General features: G+C 40.8%; 1 protein-coding gene across 1 annotated transcript in view; it reads left to right on the plus strand.

Moving 5' to 3' along the window:
- Positions 1-24,733, plus strand: part of LOC138672764 (uncharacterized) — a 143,877-nt gene that overhangs the window by 41,992 nt on the left and 77,152 nt on the right. The window contains exons 6-10 of the mRNA XM_069761099.1: positions 1,475-1,698; positions 5,889-5,979; positions 7,714-7,788; positions 17,340-17,479; positions 23,608-23,761. Of these exons, the coding sequence (XP_069617200.1) occupies positions 1,475-1,698; positions 5,889-5,979; positions 7,714-7,788; positions 17,340-17,479; positions 23,608-23,761 (684 nt within the window). The remainder of the gene's footprint in view (positions 1-1,474; positions 1,699-5,888; positions 5,980-7,713; positions 7,789-17,339; positions 17,480-23,607; positions 23,762-24,733) is intronic.

Genomic DNA, 24,733 nt, shown 5'->3' on the forward strand with positions numbered 1-24,733 from the left:
GATATCGTTATGTGTGAAGGTACCTTTACAGAGTCACTTTTTAGTTGCCCGGCTGTGTATTTTGGGTCATTGTCATGCTGAAAGACCCAGCCACGACCAATCTTCAATGCTCTTACTGAGGGAAGGAGGTTGTTGGCGAAAATCTTGCAGTACATGACTCCATCCATCCTCCCTTCAATACGTTGCAGTCATCTCTCCCCTTTGCAGAAAAGCACTCCCAAAGTGTGATGTTTCCCCCACCATGCTTCACATATGGGATGGTGTTCTACTTATTCTTCTTCCTCCAAACACGGCGAGTGGAGATGATACCTAAAATTTCTGTTTTGGTCTCATCTGACCACATGACCTTCTCTCATTACTCATGTGGATCATCCAGATGATCATTGGCGAACTTTAAACGGGTCTGGAAATGTGCTGGCATGAGCAGGGGGACCTTGTGCGCCCTGCAAGATTTTAATCCATGATGGTGTAGTATGTTACAAACGGTAATGTTTGAGAATGTGGTTCCAGCTCTCTTCAGGTCATTGACCAGGTCCTCCCATGTACTTCTGGGCTTATTCTTGACCTTTCTCAGAATCATCCTTACTACACGAGACAAGATCTTGCATGGAGCCCCAGACCGAGGAAGATTGACAGTCATCTTGTGTTTCTTCCATTATCTAATAATTGTTAATTCTAAGAGCAGTTTTGCTGATTCGGAAAACAACCTTCAGAGGCACAGACTTCTAAAGTGTTCCGTTGTGCTCTGAGCACTTAACATCTCATTTGCATATGTGTGAGGAGGTTGACCAACTGTCATGTTTCCCCAGCTTGAAGTCATCAATAAAGTTAATTTAAATATGTAAAATATGGTCTCTTGTGGTAACAAGTGTTAATTTCTCTTTGGGCTGCACTACTAAACAGCCACAAGATGTCTGTGTCCTCTTTTTTACTCTTGTATAGAATGTACTGTAGGTGAAAGGTTGAGTCAGTCCAGCAACAGACAGCAGGGACAATAATTTTTGGGGAGCAATACTTCATTTCCTGGAACAATTTTAAGGGTGCCAACATTTTTGGCCATGACTGTATGCATTAAAGCGCTAATTTCTTCAGAAGGCAGGAATGGATAGAAGATATGATGGTGTCAACTGATTTATTAATTTCAAAGACGTGTATGCCAAAATACGTCGTTTCGGTGGGAGGGGAAGGGGTTGAACTAACTGATTCCCTTTAAGCTTATTTTATTTATTTATTTTTTTGTTTTTTTTAATAAAGCAGCCACAAGCAAGGGGAGTGTTTTTTTTTATTTTACATTTCTTTATTATATTTTGTGTATGCAAAATAAAAATTCATGTGCTGTTCCCTTAATTTACAAATAACGTAGCTCTGAGAATATAATGCTATTTTTGGTATGCCTTAAGCTAACCTCAATTAATTTTATAGGTAAAATACTTTGTACATGCATTTTTAATGTTTATGTTTATGTATTTTTTAGGTATTGCAAAATGTATGCGAAATGTGGTGTCCTATTTTCATAAACAAGGCAAGATAAACCTTTTAGAAGAAGACTATCTTTTGCTTGTGCCTCTAGCACAGACAGTCTTTGCAACATCTAAACCTAGTACATCTCTAGATTCATTATCTACCTTGTTGGCTGAGGAATACATCACATTTATGGACTCCCGACCGTCCATCATGCTTAGGAATGAGCATCCAGAGGTATATTATTTATATTGTTTGACGCCAATTACAGTTTTCTATAGTATCGTGGTCTGTTAACTGTCAATGTGCGTGTCTGTCTTTTCTTCAAGTCTACTGCTGAAAATTGTAGCAAGCTAGAACCAACACTGGAGCAATGTGTGTGGAGCTGCTGTTAGGCTATGTGCACACGTTGCGGATTTACTGCGGATCCGCAGCGTTTTTTTCTGTGCAGAAATGTTGCAGATCCGCAAGTGATTTACAGTACAATGTAAATCAATCGAAAAAAAAAATGCTGTGCTAATGGTGCGGAAAATTCCACATGAAAAACGCTGCAGATTAAAAGATGGAGCATGTCATTTGTTTGTGCAGATCTGCAGCATTTTTGTACCCATTCCATTATAGAACTCAGCAGGGGTAAAACGCACAAAATCAGCAGTAAATCCGCACAAAATCCGCATTAAAAGTGCATCAAATCTGCACTTGCGCTTTCTGCCAAGAGATGCAGAATCCGCACAAAAAATTCCAGAGGCAAATCCGCAACATGAGCACATACCCTTAAATTGTTTATACAGTGGCAGCAGCAGGGTTCATCTGGGTTCTCAACTTCAAATTCTAAACAAGAATGTATTCAGTCACTGACAACAGAGAGTTTGAAATCACTGGAAATGGAGCGGAAAGATTAAAAACTTTTTTAAACTTTTAATTAAGCGTTTGGAGCATATTGTACATTCTAAAGTTCAGTTGTGTAAAACTAAAATTAAAATAAAAAAATTCTCCATACGTTTAATAACTATTTGAACAGGAGAGAGAGTGATAGAGAATGAGAAAGCGCAAACTAGAGAAAGAGTGAACGAGAGATGGAAAGTGAGCAAGAGACAGAAAACAAAAGAACGAAAGAAATTGAGTGAAGTAGAGAGTGAAAAAAAAAGATAAGATGAGAGAGAACAAGAGAATGAGCAATAGAAAGAACGAGGAGGATGAGAGAGAAAATGAGAGAGTACGAGTGACAGAACGAGGGAAAGAGAATGAGAGAAAGAATGAGAAACAAAAAGAGAGAATGAGAAAGAAAAAGAATGAAAGAGAGAGGAAATATTTAAAAAACAAAGTTAAAAAGTGACTTAAGTATCCTACTCAAACAGAGAATTACCTATTAGCTAAAAAAAAATCTGGGATCACAACAGACTAATTCAATCTATTTCTACACTGTTAGGGCGCAGTCACACGGCTGTATAACACGGATGACAATCGCACCATAGTGCACGGACTGGCCGGGGGCTCTCCTGACCGGAACGTGACAGCTGCATAGAAATAAATGCTATCACACTCGAGTCAGGAGAGCCGACGGCCAGTCCAAGCTCTGCAATGCAATCGCTGTCCGTATTATATGGCCGTCTGAATTCGCCCTTTGAAGGAAGCGTGGTAAGTGTGATGTAAGCAGGAAGGCCTGCAGAAACAGTGATCATAACTGGACTGTAGATCCATTGTGTCTGTAACATAACAGACAATGATAACAAATTCTTGTTAGGAAATGTTAATTTTCAAGACTAAAATTCAACAAAAAGTGCTGAACATGAAAATCAAAGAGTAGCATAAAGTTTTGATATTTTACTTATGCAAAAAAGAAAAAAAACTTTCTATAAAACATCACCCTTTATAAAAAAAAATTGCATAACTACAAATAACAGATAAAAATGCTGACCATGTTTACCTCCTTGTTCAAATTAAGTAATGTCTACTTGAATTTATCAAATACAATTTTGTAAACAGATTAAAGTAATGAAATCCTTTTCATTTCCTTCAGATACTGTTTCAGCAATAATTTATCAAACTGTTCAGTGCCAGCTGGCATGGAGTAACTGCAGACCTAATCTATTAGTAAAAAAACGACTGGAAATCACAAACCTTTTTCCAATAATTACTTCAAATTTTCATGTGACAAATTTCAACTTGTTTTTCTTTAAAAAAAAAATCCTACAGTTTAGTTCATTAATGCCTTGGCATCCTAAGCCTGTATTTATTTGAAACAGAAAAATATTAAACAAATTGTAGCAAAACCTGAAAGAATACCCTTGGGTAACACAACTTAAGACTTTTATTTTACTGCACCGAGGGCAAATAGTCGCCGGAAAGGGTTCCCTTATAAGTATGAGTTATCCCAGTTAGGAGGGATATACATCACCAGTCCAGGCTGGGGACATACAGTATATGTAAACCTCCCGGCCGTCACTATCAGAGTTCCTCACTAACACAGTATGGTATGCTGCCACCATCTCTTCGTTTGATATAAGCCCCGTCCAACAGCAGGCTTATATCGGGTCAGAAACCAACCCGGGTAGTGTATAATAACCAACGGAATGTGTGAATGTAGGGATTAGTGAATCGAGATAAAAAGAGCAGCCCAAGATTAATTTTATATTTAATCGCTGAAAGGCGCACTAGAAAGATACAGATATATTTATATATATATACAATAGCAAATATACAGGTATACAGTCAGGAGTGAAGTACAAAGGCAGGGTACAGATATATTGCAATTACCGTGTTATGTAGCATGTGTCCACAGGGAGGCACTGATGGATCAGAGGTCTAAATCTTGCAAGATTCTCTGGTCGTGTCAGCTAACAGGCCTCCTGCCAGTAGAAAAACTCAGTCCAAAATGAGGAACTGCCTATTATCCCCTATGCTGCCCCCTCTCACACTCTGCACCCACCCCTGGGCTTGTGCAGCCTCTCTCCTCCCATGAAAAAGAAGATGTGTGCACAGCCGTAAAGAGCTGCCAGAGTAGGTTCCCACACCATAGTATATAGCAAAAACTTGGTACTCAATGTAAGACAGGTGATTTAATGGTGTCCACAAAATAACAGAAACGTTTCGGTCCTACGTGCGGACCTTCATCAGTCACAGTTGATAAATGTGAGGGAGCGAGTGGACCCACAGAATTGCTGATTGTGGAATGAAATCACACTCTGTAAGTGGGCAGTATAGCGCCAAATGAAGCGATATACCTTAAAATATCAGGACATAAGTGCCGTGCCTGTGTGGGACACGGAATCCACCGCTAGTCCATGCGGTCTCTCCTCCCATATCTGAGAGTATGGTTTTCTGCCCGACAGTCTAACTAAGACGGTAAACGAAAAGAAAATGGTTCCAGCTTCAGTAAAATCATGAAAATTTATTCCAACTTTTAAAATGGAGAAACAACTCCTGGGACAGCACCATAGCACATGCGAGGTAGGCAACGCGTTTCGACCGACACAGCGGTCTTTGTCACATTTGTCTTTGGAACTATTTTCTTTTCGTTTATGGAATCCTACTGCGTCTTGTCAGGACGAAGTTCCGGGCTTCTTGCAATGATCGGTGAGCTGGCTTTTGCTGTATATTCTGTTTATAACTAAGACGGTGGTGGGGCCACTGGGTTCGGCGGGATTTTATCTGTGCAGGGAGATCAAATATGCTTTATAACTCAATAACGCAGAGTTCTACAGGTGGCTGCCGGGTACGGGCGTGTGGGGGAAGGAATGCCGATTCTGATTATGTGCTCGGCTTGGCACAGAGATATTGCATTCTGTTATTATAGGTCATTTTCCAGATTCAATATCTCAGAGCCCTCTGCTGGTCTGGGATCTGTAGTGCCACGAGGTATGCTTGAGACAAACAAAGAACTCCAGTTGGCTTGTCCTGCACAAGAATTCACACACCTGTGTTAATTGCGGAACTTGGTGCTGGGAGACACAGGGGCTATGGCCTTTTGCCCCCCACCCCCGGAGAGAGCTTCAAAGGCCTATTTGCTTGGGCTAATTAAAGAAAAACATTGATCTGCTCTGTCCGAGGAAGTGCGTTCGCTGGGTAATGAGGTCCCATTGTATAATTTTGGCCTGGGGGAATGACAACGGTGGGGGTCGAGTTTGGAGCGAGTATCTTTGGGCGACTGCATCTGACAGGGAATTCCTTCAGATATCAAAGTGATATCAATTAGATATCATTTTCCCATATCTCACAACTTCCATCCAGATAGAAGAGTTGGCATTTGAAGTGACCAGGGCAGCGCTGATCACAATTTGGATTCACCCATCGGACCGGACCACACAATATAAATATAGCATGGGACAGGTATAAAACAGTTTTCAATTGTATGTAGCAGCACCTATGATTATATAGCTTGCATCAAGATTTACATGTAATCCATCTTATTTTTGTATTTTACATAGGAAAGTGAAACATTCAAAAAAATGTCATTATTATTACAAACCCTGGACCAAAGTCTAGCACAAACCATCCAAAATATCTATGCAGGTGAAGGTGAGATTTTTTTTCTGTGCACTATTTCTGTACTAATAATATTGTTCATTGTTCCTAATTTGCATTTTCATACAAACGTGGAATAACTTCCTGGAATAACAGTCCTTTAAACTTCACATGCACATACAGTGGTCCTTCGGGATACAATGGCCTCCGGTTACAATATTTTCAACTTATAATTGTCCTTTTTGGACTATTGTAACATGAGATCTTGCTCAATTTACACATATAGTAATTAGTACCGAATCACAGCATGTGACTGGTTGGAAGATTCAGATAATCAGCAAACACATTTTTTGGTAAAACACCTGTGAATCGTCAGTAGTGTATCATATCTCTACCTAGGAAACTTGGACTGTGCTACCTACCTGTGCCAGGTCAAGCTGAGTCATACAGGCTCTTGACTTACAGTATGTGTAGGAGTAACATACTTTAAAAATGTCTTTGTAGTATTAAAAGTATTATAAAGAAATATATAAAAATAATTTTTCTCACTCTGGCCAATGAAATTCGGCTTCATCCAGCAATTCCCTAAACAATGAATGGAACAGAGGTCAAGCAGAGCCCTATTCTCATGATTCTGGACCTCTGTTCTCAGGATCACTAAGGGTCAGCACTCCAGAATTCAGTAAGTTATCCCTTAGTTTATGGGAATAACCTTATAATACATGTTTGTTACTATGCTTATATTTGTTTCTGAGTTTGTTTCATCATCTTTTAAAACCACATTTTGCTGAAAGGTAATACTGTACATTGGAGTCAAGGATATGACTGCACTCATGCATCCTTCCTATCCAAAAAAACATGTCAAAATGAAAAAATGTACTCCAAACAGCATTTATATAATATAATTTTTTTTTACTGTATGCAATTTCTTTTAGTTTGTTTCAATTTCTATACTAATTTCATATTTCATTTATTAAAATATACAGATGAAATGTCCTTAATCCTTGCTTGGCAATTGTAAACATATTTTTTTGTCACAAATACCTCAAATATAAGATCCTGACACCAAGACGTAGCAAACACAGGAGCATCCAGATCAAAATGTACACCTTGGGGTTTTGATGCTTTTCTTCCACTCTCTTGGCAGTAAGAAACTTGCTGCAAAAAAGCATGTTTGCATTTTTTGCTGCGTTTTTTGTCTTTTTTCCTGTGTTTTTGTCATGGTAAACTTGTCTCTTGTGCATTCTGATAAAGTTTAGTGCATATAAAACATCCGATTCTACTTCATCAGGTTTTGGCACCAAAAAGACAACAAAAACTGATACCTGCGACTTTTCAGCATTTTTTTTGCACCTCCCATTGCTTTCAATGGGTAAAAATACACTGAAGAAACACTGAAATAAGTGACATGCTCCATTCTGCAAAACCCAAGGTTTTGCACAAAATACTGAGGACAAATAAAAACAAGCTGTGTGCGTGAGATTTCTGAAATCTCAAACTTTGCTGCTACTGTAAAAAAAATGTGAAAATTTGCAATAAAAAAAAAAAACATTTTAAAAAATGCTGAATAAACACAATGTGTGAAACATAGCCTTAGGCTACATTTTGGTACAATATACAAAATACGAAATTGATATTGAAATTGTAACTAAAAGAAATTGCATAGAGTAAAACATCTTTTATAACATATCAATGCTGTTTGGAGTGCATTTTTTTTCAATGATCTTTCAATGCATAAAACAGTGAATTAACAAGTTACCTTACATTTTTATGGTTTTCTTACAAAAGCTGCAAATTCAGAAGATGCCCTGACATTTGGTCTACAGAGGATGTTGCAACCCGTCTTCCAGGTCTTCTTTGTTGGTATGAATTTTTTGTATAACTGTTTGATAGAGCCTGAATGTGAATGTATAGATTTGTTTCATTTTGTCAGTGCTAGATAATGAGCCTAACTACATCTTTGTGTCCTTCATAAATTTGTGACTCCAGTGTTACCCGACCAATTATTCCAATCCAAAATCTAGAGAATAAACCAAAATAAACCTTGGGCAGCGTTAGAGGTGATATTTTGGGCGCAATAGTAGCTTCAATAACCTATACATTATTCATTCCAAAGACATACTGATAGGGAATTTAGATTGTGAGCCCTAACGGGGACAGCGATGATAATGTGTGCAAAACTGTAAAGCGCTGCGTAATATGTTAGCGCTATATAAAAATAAAGATTATTATTATTTATTTATTATATTTATTTATATTCCATAGGTGTTTGGTGCAATTTCTCATGGCTACTGCTGTGATTTTTCAATGCCTTTTGTACATATCTGTGTGTTTTGGAAACTCATATCTGGTTTTGCATAGATGACCTTGTTAGTTTAAAAGAAGAATGATTGAGTCAGTGGCATAACTAGAGTCTTATAGGCCCCTGGACCAAATTTTAATTTGGCTCCTTCCTACCAATACCAAGAGCATGTTGCTCAGATATACAGTGGGTGAAATAAGCATTGAACACATCACCAATTTTTGTAGTACCGTATTTTGCAGATTATAAGACGCGCTGGACCATAAGACGCTCCTCAAAATTTTGAGGTGGAAGATAGTAAAAAAGTCTTTTAATAAAATGTGGTGCATCTTATAGTTTAGTTCGTTTTAACAATAACTTACCTGGGGGGCGGCTGCGGTGGAGCGGGGTCACAGGAGGCTGGCAACGGCAGGGGCAAGGCAATGCTGAGGTGCCTGGGCTCTCAGAAAATGCCAGTGCCTGTGAAAATGGCCACCAAAGGCAGCGCGTGAGCAGATTGCGATCTCAGGAAACAAGATCTTGTCTCCTGATATCACTTCTCCCCAGATCGCAATCTGCTCTTGTGTCGCCTTTGGGGATCATTTTCCCAAAGCCCACCATGAGGGAAATCATTGGGAAAGGAGACTTCGCTCACTGGCGTCAACATCTTGTGAGAGCCCAGGCACCGCAGCATTGCACAGCTCCTGCCTCCGCCAGCCTCCTGAAGCAGCAACCCTGCTTCCTGTGACCCCGTTCTACCATTGTCGCCCAAGTAAACTCATTTCAGATTATAAGGCGCACCTCCATTTTCCTCCCAAATTCCGAGGAATACAATCCGAAAAATGTGGTAAATATAATTCTAAAGGTCCTAGTGACATGAAATTATCGCTAGACGTTGGTAACAACCCATACAATCCACACAGGTAAAGATATCAAACCATAGTGTCCATAAATGAAGTTATGTGTAATGATGACCCAGGGAAAAAGAATTCAAGACATGAAGAAAGAGACATACAAAAAGTCATAACACCAGCAGAAATCAGTCATTACAAAGCAATCCTGCCAATTAGTGAAAAATGATATCAGCTGGTTTAACTGATGACATATAAAAAGGTGTCTCATTACCAAGTTGACACATAAGAAACATCTCATGATGGGTAAAATCAGTGAGCCGTCTCAAGATCTTCGCCACCTTATGGCTGTAAAACATAATAATGATGACATTAGTTACAGAAGAATTTCTAAACTACTGAAGGTTCCAGTGAGCACTGTTGGGGCCATAATCCAGAAGTGGAAAGAACATAATTTCACCATAAATTGCACATAACAAGGTGCTCCCCAATATATATCAGACAGAGGAGTGAAAATAATTATCAGAAGAGTTGTCCAAGAGCCAAGGACAACCTGGATTGCTACAGGAAGGCTAAGGGTACCGTCACACTATACGATTTACCAACGATCATGACCAGCGATACGACCTGGCCGTGATCGTTGGTAAGTCGTAGTGTGGTCGCTGGAGAGCTGTCACACAGACAGCTCTCCAGCGACCAACGATGCCGAGGTCCCCGGGTAACCAAGGTAAACATCGGGTTACTAAGCGCAGGACCGCGCTTAGTAACCCGATGTTTACCCTGGTTACCAGCGTAAAAAAAAACAAACACTACATACTTACATTCCAGTGTCTGTCCCTTTCCGTCTGCTTCCCGCACTCACTGACTGCCGGCCATAAAGTGAAAGCACAGCACAGCGGTGACGTCACCGCTGTGCTCTGCTTTCACTTTACGGCCGGCAGTCAGTGAGTGCGGGAAGCAGACGGCAAAGGACCTGACGGACACCGGAATGTAAGTATGTGCTGTTTTTTTTTTTTTACATTTACGCTGGTAACCAACGAAAGAATGTTCCAAATGATCTGCTACGACGTACGATTCTCAGCAGGATCCCTGATCGCTGCTGTGTGTCAGACACAGCGATATCGTATGGATATCGCTGGAACGTCACGAATCGTACCGTCGTAGCGACAAAAGTGCCACTGTGTGACGGTACCCTTAGAATCAGCATGTACAATTGTTTCAAATAAAACAATAAGTAATGATGTTAACCTCCATGGTCTTTGTGCACATTCACCCTGCAAGGCTTCATTGCAGAACAAAAAGCATGTTCAAATGCATTTAAGGAATATAGTCTGGTCAGATGAGACCAAAACTGAACTCTTTAGAGGCCATGATAAATACCATGTTTGGACGCCAAAAGGCACTGCATATCACCCCAAAAACACCATGCCAACAGTGAAGTCTGGAGGTAGGAAGATGATGGTGTGGGATTCTTTTAGTTCAACATTCACATCCCCTTACTAATTCACTATTATTTAGAAAGAATCTCTTCAAGGTTAGTTTGTATTTACACTATGTCATGTGAGCAGTAATATAGTTGTATAAAAAGAGAAAGAAAAGAGGAGAAAAACAGGGTGTAGTCAAACAGATTTTTCATCTCTCCCTGGTAACCCTCAGATAGCCCTTGTGGACCGCAGGGGTTAGCACCCTAACATCAGTACACAAATGGCACTCCCATACACACGTTGCCTGTCCCTAGTTAACCCTAAAATGCCCTATTAAATATCCAACCGATGGATGGCAAAGGTCAATTAGGCAATGAGATGGTGGGAAGCTGCAGGGAGAGTAATGCCATGGGAGTGATTATTACATTATCACTACACCATAAAAGTAAAGCAAAAAAAAGTTGTTAGGATTGTATTAGTTAATGGTCATGGAGATTCTTTGTCATTAGTACATATAGAGTGCGTGACCTTTCTGCGAGTCTACTGGTGTTTTTTAGTTTACCTATTTTTTGTCCCTGTGTTTTGCATAGCTTTTATAGTGTAATAGCCATCACAATACTCTCCTATTGCATTACTCTCCCAGTGGCTTCCGACCACCTCATCCCCTAGTTGGCCTTTTCCCTACATCAGTTGGATATTTAATAAGGCATCTTAGGGTTAACTAGGGACAGACGATGTGAGTGGGGGCGCCATTTGTGTACTGATGTTATTGTGCCAACCCCTTAGGTCAGGAATGGCTATCTGAGGGTTATCAGGGAGAGATTATATATCTGTTTGACTACATACACCTTGTTTTTGTCCTCCATTTTTTCTCTTTTTACACAACTTTATTACTGCCCACATGACATAGTGTAAATACATACTAACCATAAAGAGGTGGATTTATTGTTTGGCTGTCAATAGAGTGATATCATAGTTTGTGTATAATAGGTATGTGTCATAGCCCTATGTTAGGGATATTCGTAAACATTAAAGGGACATATCAATCTGATGTATTGACCATATCTATTGCATGAACACCTAATAATCACTACATCCTTAATTGACTCATTTTATAGTGCACACTCACATTTTTGATGTTGGGCAATTTTCTTTTTATTTGGATGTATAAATAAAAGTGAATTCTTAAGGGGATATGAATGCTTAACTATTTAGATTTTTTCTCCTTTGAGTACCTTTATTGGTTAGACGTATAGTGGGGCCGTTTTTCAGCATACGGCACTGGCAACCTTTGTATAATTGATGAATGGACAAATGTACCAGGACATTCTTGATAAAAATCTGCTGCCATCTACCAGGATGGTGAATATGAAACAAGGGTGGACATTTCAGCAAGACCATGATCTTAAACACACAGCAAAGGAAACTCTCAATTGATTTCAAAGAAAGAAAATAAAACTGATAGAATGGACCAGCCAATCACCTGACCTGAATGAAAAGAAAATTTATGGAAGGAACTAAAGCTCAGACTTCATAGAAGGAGCCCACGGGACATTCAGGATGTGAAGAGTGTTTGTGTGGAGGAATGGGACAAAAACTCACCTGAGCAATGCCTGCGACTAGTTTCTCCATACAGTCGGTGTCTACATCAACAGACGCTTTTCTACGAAGTATTAAATAAGTTTCAGTAAAGGTGTTCAATACTTTTCCTCTGTGTTATTACACATAACTTAATTTATGGACATTTATGATTTGACTTTTTTGCCTGTCTGGATTGGATAGGTTGTTGTCAACATTTGGTGGAAATTTCCAGTCAATAACTGCTTTAGAAATACATGTACTTATAAAATTGGTGACATGTTCAATACTTATTTCACCCACTGTATGGGCCCACGTGGCATTGCAAGAAGCTAATAAAGACATTTATGTTCACAAATCCCAGAAATAAAAAAAAAACACCACTAAATAATACATTTAACAGAAAATGCAGCAATAAGATCATTTTTTAAGTAATACTTCTAAATAATAGCCATACCAAAGAACAAATATTATCATTTCTATTCTGTTACTGAACAAAGTTCCCTATACCAAGACCAATATCACTATACAAAAGCAAAATAACTCCGTCACACTCTGACCATATATTACCACCACAAAGTATCTGAATATAACCATCATCCTGCAACTAAACAAAACCTACTATATGAAGATCAATATACCAAAATACCACATACAAGGGACACATAATGAAACATAAATTCATGACCACATATTACCAACATATACATGGGTGATTGAATAATATCACTATACCGATGATTAAGATAAGCCACCTTACAATAATATCACCAGTATTCCCAGGAGTTCTGTTGATGATATATAGTGTATGCAGTTCAGGTAAATCCAGTGATCACCAGTGACATTATACACAGGAGGTCTATGAATAATGTATAGTGTTAGGGTACAGGTAACACATTGATTATTGGTGGTATTATACACAGGAGCTCTGTATATAGTATAAATGTGCAGGAGCTCTGCAGATAGTGTATAGTGTAGAGGTAATACAATGATCCCCCACTTCTATACTGCACTGAGTTAAGAAGAAAAGTGCCTATGTGCTACACGGGAGCCCTACACAGTAACAGTGCCTCTTTTGTGTTCTCACTCACAGTAACATTCTTCCCAAAAATAAAATATATTACAATAGTAATATATTTCTATATCTATATGTGTCTGTAGCATCCCCATTTTGTCTCCTTAAGATAGGAGTTAACAATGGGTGACATTAACAAAGTATGGGGTCATAATGGGGAACATTATCAAAGTATGGGACTCCAATCAGGAACTTTCTAAATGTATAGTTACACCATAGGGTAAATTATAAATATGGTGGGCACAGAAAGTATTCAGACCCCTTTACATTTGTCATTCTTTGTTTCATTGCAGCCATTTGGTAAATTCAAAAAAGTTCATTTTTTCTCATTAACCCCTTCATGACCTTGGGATTTTTTTGTTTTTCCGTGTTCGTTTTTCACTCCCCTCTTTCCCAGAGCCATAACTTTTTTATTTTTCCGTCAATTTGGCCATGTGAGGGCTTATTTTTTGCGGGACGAGCTGTACTTTTGAACGACATCATTGGTTTTAGCATGTCGTGTACTAGAAAACGGGAAAAAAATTCCAAGTGCGGTGAAATTGCAAAAAAAGTGCAATCCCACACTTGTTTTTTGTTTGGCTTTTTTGCTAGGTTCACTAAATGCTAAAACTGACCTGACATTATGATACTCCAGGTCAGTACGAGTTCATAGACACCTAACATGACTAGTTTATTTTTTACCTAAGTGGTGAAAAAAATTCCAAACTTTGCTAAAAAAAAAATAAAATTGCGCCATTTTCCGATACTCATAGCGTCTCCATTTTTCATGATCTGGGGTCGGTTGAGGGCTTATTTTTCGCGTGCCGAGATTACGTTTTCAATGATAGCATTTTGGTGCAGATACGTTCTTTTGATCGCCCGTTATTGCATTTTAATGCAATGTCATGGCGACCAAAAAAACGTAATTCTGGCGTTTCGAATTTTTTTCTCGCTACGCTGTTTAGCGATCAGGTTAATGCTTTTTTCTAATTGATAGATCGGGCGATTCTGAGCGCTGCGATACCAAATATGTGTAGATTTGATTTTTTTTAATTGATTTATTTTGATTGGGGCGAAAGGGGGGTGTTTTAAACTTTTATATTTTTTTTATTTTTTTCACATTTTTTTTTACTTTTTTTTTTTTTACTTTTGCCATGCTTCAATAGCCTCCATGGGAGGCTAGAAGCAGGCACAGCACGATCGGCTCTGCTACATAGCAGCGATCTGCTGATCGCTGCTATGTAGCAGAAAATCAGGTGTGCTGTGAGCGCCGACCACAGGGTGGCACTCACAGCTACCGGCGATCAGTAACCATAGAGGTCTCAAAGACCTCTATGGTTACAATGGAGAAGCATCGCCGACCTCCGATCATGTGACGGGGTCGGCGATGACGTCATTTCCGGCCACCTGGCCGGATGCGGTAGTTAAATGCCGCTGTCTGCGTTTGACAGCGGCATTTAACTAGTTAATAGGTGTGGGCAGATCGCGATTCTGCTCGCGCCTATTACGGGCACATGTCAGCTGTTCAAAACAGCTGACATGTCCAGGCTTTGGTGCGGGGTCACCGCCAGAGCCCGCATCAAAGCGGGGCTTCTGACCTCGGACGTACCATCCCGTCCGAGGTCAGAAAGGGGTTAATGTACACTCTGCACCCAATCTTGACTGGAAAAAAAACAGAAATGTAGAAATTTTTCCAACTTTATTAAAAAAGAAAAACTTTTCTGTTTTTTTTTTTCAGGCAAGATGGGGTGCAGAGTGTACATTAATGGAAAAAAAAGAACTTTTTTGAATTTATCAAATGGCTGCAATGAAACAAAGAGTGAAAAATTTAAAAGGGTCTGAATACTTTCCATACCCACTGTATACGGCCATAATGGATCACATTATTAATGTCCTCCTTTGATGTCCCATATATTAATCATGTCCTCCATTGTAGCCATGTCCACTAAAAATACCCCCCTCTATTGCCCCATAGTTTAAGAATTTCCTTCACATACTAATAATGTCCCCCATTTGTGCTTAATGAGCTAATAATGTCCCACATTGTATCACCATACACCAGTGATGTAACCCATTGTGGCCCCCATATAATTATAATGATCACCAATTCTGGCCCCCATACACTTATAATGCCCAGCAAATTCTGGCCCTTATTATAATGTCCCACAATTCGGACTCCATATACTCCTAAATTCAGCCATTCTGGACCTCAAATAGAGAGGACATTATAGAGAAACATTATCCACTGGGGTCAAAATCATTTTCACGGTGATGTAGTTAATTTTTGATACTTTTATTCTGATCATATAAAGAATTCTGTGCACGTTCACTCTAGACTTGATTCATCATTGCATTTTTGGCAGCTTTTTGGCATAAATACCTTTCAGTCGGTAACTTTTTGAACACACCGTTTTAAAGGTAGTCTTTTGTTGGTCAGTTTTCTCATTTTTACGGTAATATGGCTCTTCCATTTATTTTCAGTCAATTCATCAAATGCGACTATTTAAAAAGTCACAAAATGTAGCGCAAATATATTCTACTCTCCCCCCGAAGTGATTTTATGTTCACCAGTTATTTAGGCTACAATTAATGCACCATTTTGCAAAAGGTGCAACTATTTACACTGAGAAGTTGCAAAGCGTGTCAAAAACAAAAAAAAAGAGCATTTTTTATTTTGTGCAAATTTCATGAAACATTTGCACTATCTTGTGCAATTTGGTGCAAAAAATGGCGACAAATACCACAAGACAAAAAATAAAAGTGACATTAAAAAAAATGTAATTTATAAAACGGGGCCTTTGAGTGAATGTTACAGAAAAAAATATTAGGTTATTACATATGCTGGGAATTTATACACACAACTCAAAAATCAACGACAAACTATATTTGCCTGATGATGCCATCATTAAATTATCATTGCATTAGTGCAGCCATGGTCCTGTCTGACTTTCATTAGAACCTGATTTTCATGAAAGAAAACAAGACAAAATGTCATTGATGTCTATGACGTCAGAGACTCCATACTTAGAATACTAAAAATAGCTATAGGACACTTTATCTCAAAGAAAGTCACCCTGAAGATGATACAGCACAAACATCATAAGCAAAAAGGTGGTGAGACTATTATTTGAAACAAAAAAAATAAAATAAATTGAACTATGTGCATTGAAGGATCTTTTCAATCTCTGACTTTCAAGGTTGAGACGTGAATCACAGCTTCTAGGTTTGCCCACCAAAGCCGAGGTTGCAAAAATAGCTAAGCGATGCTGTTTTTTGGAACTCCCAATTAAATAAATGGGAGTTAAATATATAGTGTAGAAAAGTGAGCTACCTGATGGTGTAAGTCCCAAGTTTCCAAAACTACAATTCTTTTCTATGGGAGTTACACAAAGTAATGCAGCTGTGCTCGGTAACGCTGCCTCTAGTGGTGAAACCTAGAAATACTTATTCTGCATTGACCATGAAATGCAGAGATACGAATAACCCTGGTGTGACCTCCAGCAGGCCCATGCATAAGGAGGGCCTGCCAACACCAGCTCCTATTTTAGCTGGATGTGTATTACTGGAAGGGGCCCAGGATGGTGGATATTATATCAGGAAGGGGCCAGAATGCGGGACTTGATTACTGGAAGGGGCGCAGGATAGAAAACATTACACCAGGAAGTGGTCCAGAGTGGGAAACATTATACTAGGATGAGGCCCAGTATGGAGGACATTATAACAAAATGAAAACATTATACCAGGAAGGGGTTCCAGGATGAGGAACGTTATACCAGGATGGGGCCCAGGACGGAGGACATTATTATTGGAAGGGGCCAAGGATGGGGGACATTATTATTGGAAGAGGCCCAGTATAGAGGACATTATTACTGGAAGAGACCCAGGATCAGGAACATTTTACCAGAAAGGGAATTCAGATGGGGATATTATTACTGGAAGGGATGCAGGATGGGGGACGTTATTACAGGAAGGGGACATTATTAGAGGATACGGCCAGGATTAGGAACCTTAGTACATGGGGAGTGAACATTTATGTCTTTATAAGATCTAAAATGCTACAACGGCCCATACATCTGACCAACATGCACGTTAGGACCTAGATCCAAATTTTGCATCGCGACACATCGGTCTCTAGTTACGCCACTGCCCTTTAGGTTTGGACAACTGAAATGTATTTTAGACATGGCTGCACCAATATTGGACATTTCTATCATCACATACTACAGGTTATCTGAATATGAATACATTACTCTACGTGTGGGATCAGTATATCCTGGGACTCGATGTACCAGAGTTTAATTGTCTACCAGCTTATGGGTTGGCATTCCTAATATTACTCCAAAGAAATCTTAATGGCTCATCTGCTGTAAGTATTGAATAATGTTCATAACAAAGGTTATATGAAAAGAATACCAGAGGGTTGCATTAATTGCAATATCTAACAATCTAGAGTGTTGTGAGTTCTGTTTTTGGGCTCCCTCTGGTGGTTACTGATGGTACTGGGTGATTTATGTTCTGCTGTCTCTGGTGTCCACCTGTTCTATTAGGATTTGGGAGTTTCCTATTTAACCGGGCTTTCTTGTCATTTCCCCGCCGGCTATCAAGGTTATCAGAGTGTTTTGTTACCTCAGCTTCTGGCTTCAGTAATCTTCAGGACAAGCTAAGTTTTTGATTTTCTTGTTCCACGTTTTGATTTATTTTTGTCTTGTCCAGCTTGCATATAATTGTTTCTTTGCTGCTGGTTGCTCTAGCGGGCTGTAATTGCTCCTCATGTTCCATGAGTTGGAACATGAGTTCAAGTAATTACAGGATGGTTTTTTGAAGGGTTTTTTGCTGACCGCGCAGTTTACTTTTGTATCCTCTGCTATCTAGTTTTAGCGGGCCTCATTTTGCTGAATCTGATTTCATACTGTGTATGTGCCTTCCTCTCATTTCACCGTCATTATATGTGGGGGGCTGCTATTTCTGTGGGGTATTTCTCTGGAGGCAAGAGAGGTCTGTGTTTCTTCTAATGGGGGAAGTTAGATCTTCGGCTGGTGCGAGACGTCTAGGATCAACGTAGGCACGTTCCCCGGCTATCGTTATTTGTGTGTTCAGGTTTAGGGTCGCGGTCAGCTCAGGTTCCATCACCCTAGAGCTTGTTGGTGCTTGTCCTTTTGTGATTCCCTACCATTGGAATCATGACAGTATAGCCGGCCAAAAATGTTTGGGCTGAAGTAGGAGGAAAAGTAGTCTGAGGAAGTTTTTTTTTTTTTTTTTATTTCTCCTCTGAGGTTGCTGCCTAGCCCTAATTGCAGCCTGGCTGATTTTTTTTTTTTTTTTTTTTTCCTCCTCTTAATCCTTGAATGGCTCTGACCTTAGCTGTTTATCATGGACGTCCAGAGTTTAGCTTCCAGCTTGAATAATCTTGCTGCTAAGGTTCAAAATATACAAGATTTTGTTGTACATGCTCCTATGTCTGAACCTAGAATTCCTATTCCAGAGTTCTTTGCTGGAGATAGACCTAGTTTTCTGAATTTTAGGAACAATTGCAAGCTGTTCCTTTCTTTGAAATCTCGCTCTTCTGGAGACCCTGCTCAGCAGGTTAAGATTATTATATCTTTCCTGCGGGGTGACCCTCAAAATTGGGTATTTGCATTGGCACCAGGGGATCCTGCGTTGCTTAATGTGGATGCGTTTTTTCTGGCATTGGGTTTGCTCTATGAGGAACCTAACCAAGAGATTCAGGCTGAAAAAGCTTTATTAGCTCTCTCTCAGGGGCAAGATGAAGCAGAAATATATTGTCAAACATTTCGGAAATGGTCAGTGCTTACTCAGTGGAATGAGTGCGCCCTGGCTGCAAAGTTCAGAGATGGCCTTTCTGAGGCCATTAAAGATGTTATGGTGGGGTTCCCTGCGCCTACGGGTCTGAATGAGTCTATGACTATGGCTATTCAGATTGATCGGCGTTTACGGGAGCACAAACCTGTGCACCATTTGGCGGTGTCTTCTGAACAGGCACTTGAGACAATGCAATGTGATAGAGTTCAGTCTAGAAGTGAACGGCAAAACTATAGGCGGAAAAATGGGTTGTGCTTTTATTGTGGTGATTCAGCTCATGTTATATCAGCATGCTCTAAACGCACAAAAAAGGTTGATAAGTCTGTTGCCATTAGTACGTTACAGTCTAAGTTCATTCTGTCTGTGACTCTGATTTGCTCATTATCATCCATTTCCGTTGATGCCTATGTAGATTCAGGCGCTGCCCTGAGTCTTATGGATTGGTCATTTGCCAAGCGATGTGGGTTTAGTCTTGAGCCTCTGGAATTCCCTATTCCTTTGAAGGGAATTGACTCTACACCTTTAGCTATGAATAAACCTCAGTACTGGACACAAGTGACCATGCGTATGACTCCCGTTCATCAGGAGGTGATTCGCTTCCTGGTGTTGTATAATTTACATGATGTTCTAGTACTTGGTCTGCCATGGTTACAAACTCATAATCCAGTCCTTGACTGGAAAACAATGTCTGTGTTAAGCTGGGGATGTCAGGGGGTTCATGATGATGCACCTCCGATTTCTATCGCTTCATCTACTCCTTCTGAGGTTCCTGTATTTTTGTCGGATTATCGGGATGTTTTTGAGGAGCCTAAGCTCAGTTCGCTTCCTCCTCACAGGGATTGCGATTGTGCTATAGATTTAATTCCTGGTAGTAAATTTCCTAAAGGTCGTTTGTTCAATCTGTCAGTGCCAGAGCATACTGCTATGCGGGATTATGTTAAGGAGTCCTTGGAAAAGGGACATATCCGTCCATCTTCGTCCCCTTTGGGAGCAGGTTTTTTTTTCGTGGCCAAGAAAGATGGGTCCTTGAGACCTTGTATAGATTATCGTCTTTTGAATAAGATTACCGTAAAATATCAGTATCCTTTGCCTTTGTTGACTGATTTGTTTGCTCGCATTAAGGGGGCTAAATGGTTCACTAAGATTGATCTCCGGGGTGCGTATAATCTTATACGAATAAAGCAAGGTGATGAGTGGAAAACCGCATTTAATACGCCTGAGGGCCATTTTGAGTATTTGGTAATGCCTTTCGGACTTTCTAATGCTCCTTCAGTCTTCCAGTCCTTTATGCACGATATTTTCCGTGAATATCTGGATAAATTTATGATTGTGTATTTGGATGATATTTTGTTTTTTTCTGATGACTGGGAGTCTCATGTTCAGCAGGTCAGGAAGGTGTTTCAGGTCCTGCGGGCTAATTCCTTGTTTGTAAAGGGCTCAAAGTGTCTCTTTGGAGTCCAGAAGATTTCTTTCTTGGGGTATATTTTTTCCCCTTCTACTATTGAGATGGATCCCGTCAAGGTTCGGGCTATTTGTGACTGGACGCAGCCTGCATCTTTTAAGAGTTTGCAGAAGTTCTTGGGCTTTGCTAATTTCTATCGTCGTTTTATAACTAATTTTTCTAGTGTTGTTAAGCCTTTGACGGATTTGACTAAGAAGGGTGCTGATGTTGCTGATTGGTCTCCTGCGGCAGTGGAGGCCTTTCAGGAACTTAAACGCCGGTTTTCTTCTGCTCCTGTGTTGCGTTAGCCTGATGTTTCGCTTCCTTTCCAAGTTGAGGTTGATGCTTCCGAGATTGGAGCGGGGGCGGTTTTGTCACAGAGAAGCTCCGATTGCTCGGTGATGAAGCCATGTGCGTTCTTTTCTAGAAAATTTTCGCCCGCTGAGCGGAATTATGATGTGGGTAATCGGGAACTTTTGGCCATGAAGTGGGCATTTGAGGAGTGGCGTCATTGGCTGGAGGGTGCTAGACATCGTGTGGTGGTCTTGACTGATCACAAAAATCTGATTTACCTTGAGTCTGCCAGGCGTCTGAATCCTAGACAGGCTCGTTGGTCACTGTTTTTCTCTTGTTTCAATTTTGTGGTTTCATACATGCCAGGTTCAAAGAATGTGAAGGCGGATGCTCTTTCTAGGAGTTTTGTGCCTGACTCCCCTGGAAATTCTGAGCCCACTGGTATCCTTAGGGATGGGGTGATTTTGTCGGCCGTCTTCCCAGACTTGCGACGTGCTTTGCAGGAGTTTCAGGCGGGTAAACCTGATCGTTGTCCGCCTGAGAGACTGTTTGTTCCGGATAGCTGGACCAGTAGAGTCATCTCTGAGGTCCATTCTTCTGCGTTGGCAGGTCATCCTGGAATATTTGGTACTAGAGACTTGGTGGCCAGGTCTTTTTGGTGGCCTTCCTTGTCTAGGGATGTGCGTTCTTTTGTGCAGTCTTGTGAGGTTTGTGCTCGGGCTAAGCCTTGCTGTTCTTGAGCCAGTGGATTGTTGTCACCTTTGCCTATCCCGAAGAGGCCTTGGACGCACATTTCCATGGACTTTATTTCGGATCTCCCTGTCTCTCAAAAAATGTCTGTCATCTGGGTTGTGTGTGACCGCTTTTCTAAAATGGTTCATCTTGTACCCTTGCCTAAGTTGCCTTCCTCCTCTGAGTTGGTCCCTCTGTTTTTCCAGAACGTGGTTCGTTTGCATGGGATTCCGGAGAACATCGTTTCTGACAGGGGATCCCAGTTTGTGTCTAGATTTTGGCGGACGTTCTGTGCTAAGATGGGCATTGATTTGTCCTTTTCGTCTGCATTCCACCCTCAGACGAATGGCCAGACAGAGCGAACTAATCAGACCTTGGAAACTTATTTGAGGTGTTTTGTTTCTGCTGATCAGGATGACTGGGTTACCTTTTTGCCGCTGGCCGAGTTTGCCCTTAATAATCGGGCTAGTTCTGCTACCTTGGTTTCTCCTTTCTTTTGTAATTCGGGGTTTCATCCTCGTTTTTCCTCTGGTCAGGTGGAGCCTTCTGATTGTCCTGGAGTGGACATGGTGGTGGATAGGTTGCATCAGATTTGGAGTCATGTGGTGGACAATTTGAAGTTGTCCCAGGAGAAGGCTCAGCAGTTTGCTAATCGCCGTCGCCGCGTGGGTCCTCGACTTCGTGTTGGGGACTTGGTGTGGTTGTCTTCTCGTTTTGTTCCTATGAAGGTCTCTTCTCCTAAGTTCAAGCCTCGGTTCATCGGTCCTTATAGGATCTTGGAAATTCTTAACCCTGTGTCGTTTCGTTTGGATCTCCCGGCATCGTTTGCTATTCATAATGTGTTCCATCGGTCGTTGTTGCGGAGGTATGAGGTACCTGTGGTTCCTTCGCCTGAGCCTCCTGCTCCTGTGCTGGTGGAGGGAGAATTGGAGTATGTTGTGGAGAAGATCTTGGATTCTCGTGTTTCCAGACGGAAACTCCAATATTTGGTCAAGTGGAATGGTTATGGTCAGGAGGATAATTCTTGGGTGGTTGCCTCTGATGTTCATGCTGATGATTTGGTCCGCGCTTTTCATAGGGCTCATCCTGGTCGCCCTGGTGGTTCTCGTGAGGGTTCGGTGACCCCTCCTCAAGGGGGGGGTACTGTTGTGAGTTCTGTTTTTGGGCTCCCTCTGGTGGTTACTGATGGTACTGGGTGATTTGTGTTCTGCTGTCTCTGGTGTCCACCTGTTCTATTAGGATTTGGGAGTTTCCTATTTAACCGGGCTTTCTTGTCATTTCCCCGCCGGCTATCAAGGTTATCAGAGTGTTTTGTTACCTCAGCTTCTGGCTTCAGTAATCTTCAGGACAAGCTAAGTTTTTGATTTTCTTGTTCCACGTTTTGATTTATTTTTGTCTTGTCCAGCTTGCATATAACTGTTTCTTTGCTGCTGGTTGCTCTAGCGGGCTGTAATTGCTCCTCATGTTCCATGAGTTGGAACATGAGTTCAAGTAATTACAGGATGGTTTTTTGAAGGGTTTTTTGCTGAACGCGCAGTTTACTTTTGTATCCTCTGCTATCTAGTTTTAGCGTGCCTCATTTTGCTGAATCTGATTTCATACTGTGTATGTGCCTTCCTCTCATTTCACCGTCATTATATGTGGGGGGCTGCTATTTCTGTGGGGTATTTCTCTGGAGGCAAGAGAGGTCTGTGTTTCTTCTAATGGGGGAAGTTAGATCTTCGGCTGGTGCGAGACGTCTAGGATCAACGTAGGCACGTTCCCCGGCTATTGTTATTTGTGTGTTCAGGTTTAGGGTCGCGGTCAGCTCAGGTTCCATCACCCTAGAGCTCGTTGGTGCTTGTCCTTTTGTGATTCCCTGCCATTGGAATCATGACACTAGAGCCCCAGGAACATTCATTTTAATGATTCCAAATGAAATATTATTTCGGTACATTTGTATGATGTAATAGAGAAAACTAATCTATTAATGGAAAGACTCCTTTAAGCAATCCTATGACCACAGGCCATAATGGGAAGCAATTCTAGCATCTACCTACATCACATCTTGTTGTGTACAGGGCAAACCTTTGTGTGTCACAGGGGCGTCAATAGTTATTGGGACACATAACACTATTTAAAAAAAAATTGTTAAACCCTCATCACATTATTTTCCCCTTTGAAGGATATTGAATGATAATTGTAATGCGGTGTTTCCCTTCTTTTAGCAGAGTGACATGCAAGCAGTACTGAAGTCAGTAGGGACATCTCTATCTGTTCAGGAATTTCAGACTGTAATAAATCAGCATTTTTATCAAGATCTCTTCATTTCATTGCACAAGGGTGGCAGCGATCAGTTACCAGTTCATGATCCGACACAAGGTTAGTGGCAAATGTCCTGGATAAATCTGATATAATATGTTGTGTAATGTAAGCTACAGATGCACACAGGCGCGGACTGGTCCACAGGAGAACAGGAGAATCCTCCGGTGGGCCCCTATGCAGAAGTGGGCCACCACCCTTTTACATGAGCAGTACTTGGCACTACATACTTGATTCACTACATACAGACAAAGACAGCATCTTATTGCCATAGAAATTTGTGAGTGAGGGTAAAGCCATATTTGCATGTAGATGAACAGTGGGGCCCCGGAGTTGATGTTACTGGTGGTCCCTTGGCACCCTAGTCCGACATTGGATTCACAAACTATTTCACTGATACGACTAGGTCATTGGTGTTTCCATCTAGAAGACAAGCCCTTTTGAACTACAAGATTCAGGATGATCAGATTCCGTTCTTCCCAGGGAATCATGCACCCGACGAGACATTTTGGGTCCGATTCATTAAAACTGGACTATTGCACTCCAGACTTACTGAAGGCTGCACGAGTGTAAGGCTGCTTTCACACATCAGTTTTTTGCCGTCAGGCTGAATCCGCCGAATTTTGAACAAAACAGATCCGTCGCAAATAGTGAAAAACTGATGCGAGGGATCCGTGTTTTTTGCTGGATCTGACTAGCTGATATCCGGATAATTGGATCCTATGTTTCTGGGGAGGAGAGAGAGAGACCGTCACACCGACAATTTTCGACGGATCCAGCGAAAAACGGATGAAACGTGAGGCAATCCATCACCAATACAAGTCTATGAGAAAAAAAACGGATCGGGCGGCAACTTTAGCTGGGTCCGTTTTTTTCAACATCTGCTGGATTGTGCCTGACGGCAAAAAAATGATATGTGAAAGTAGCCTAAGATGCACCTAATTCATTACTCCGGTTAACCTCTTCACCCGGGCGATTTTCCATTTTTTTGTTTTTGTTTTTTCCTCCACTTATTCCCAGAGCCATAACTTT

This window comes from Ranitomeya imitator, chromosome 3, assembly GCF_032444005.1.
Source record: "Ranitomeya imitator isolate aRanImi1 chromosome 3, aRanImi1.pri, whole genome shotgun sequence".
Lineage (NCBI taxonomy): Eukaryota > Metazoa > Chordata > Amphibia > Anura > Dendrobatidae > Ranitomeya > Ranitomeya imitator.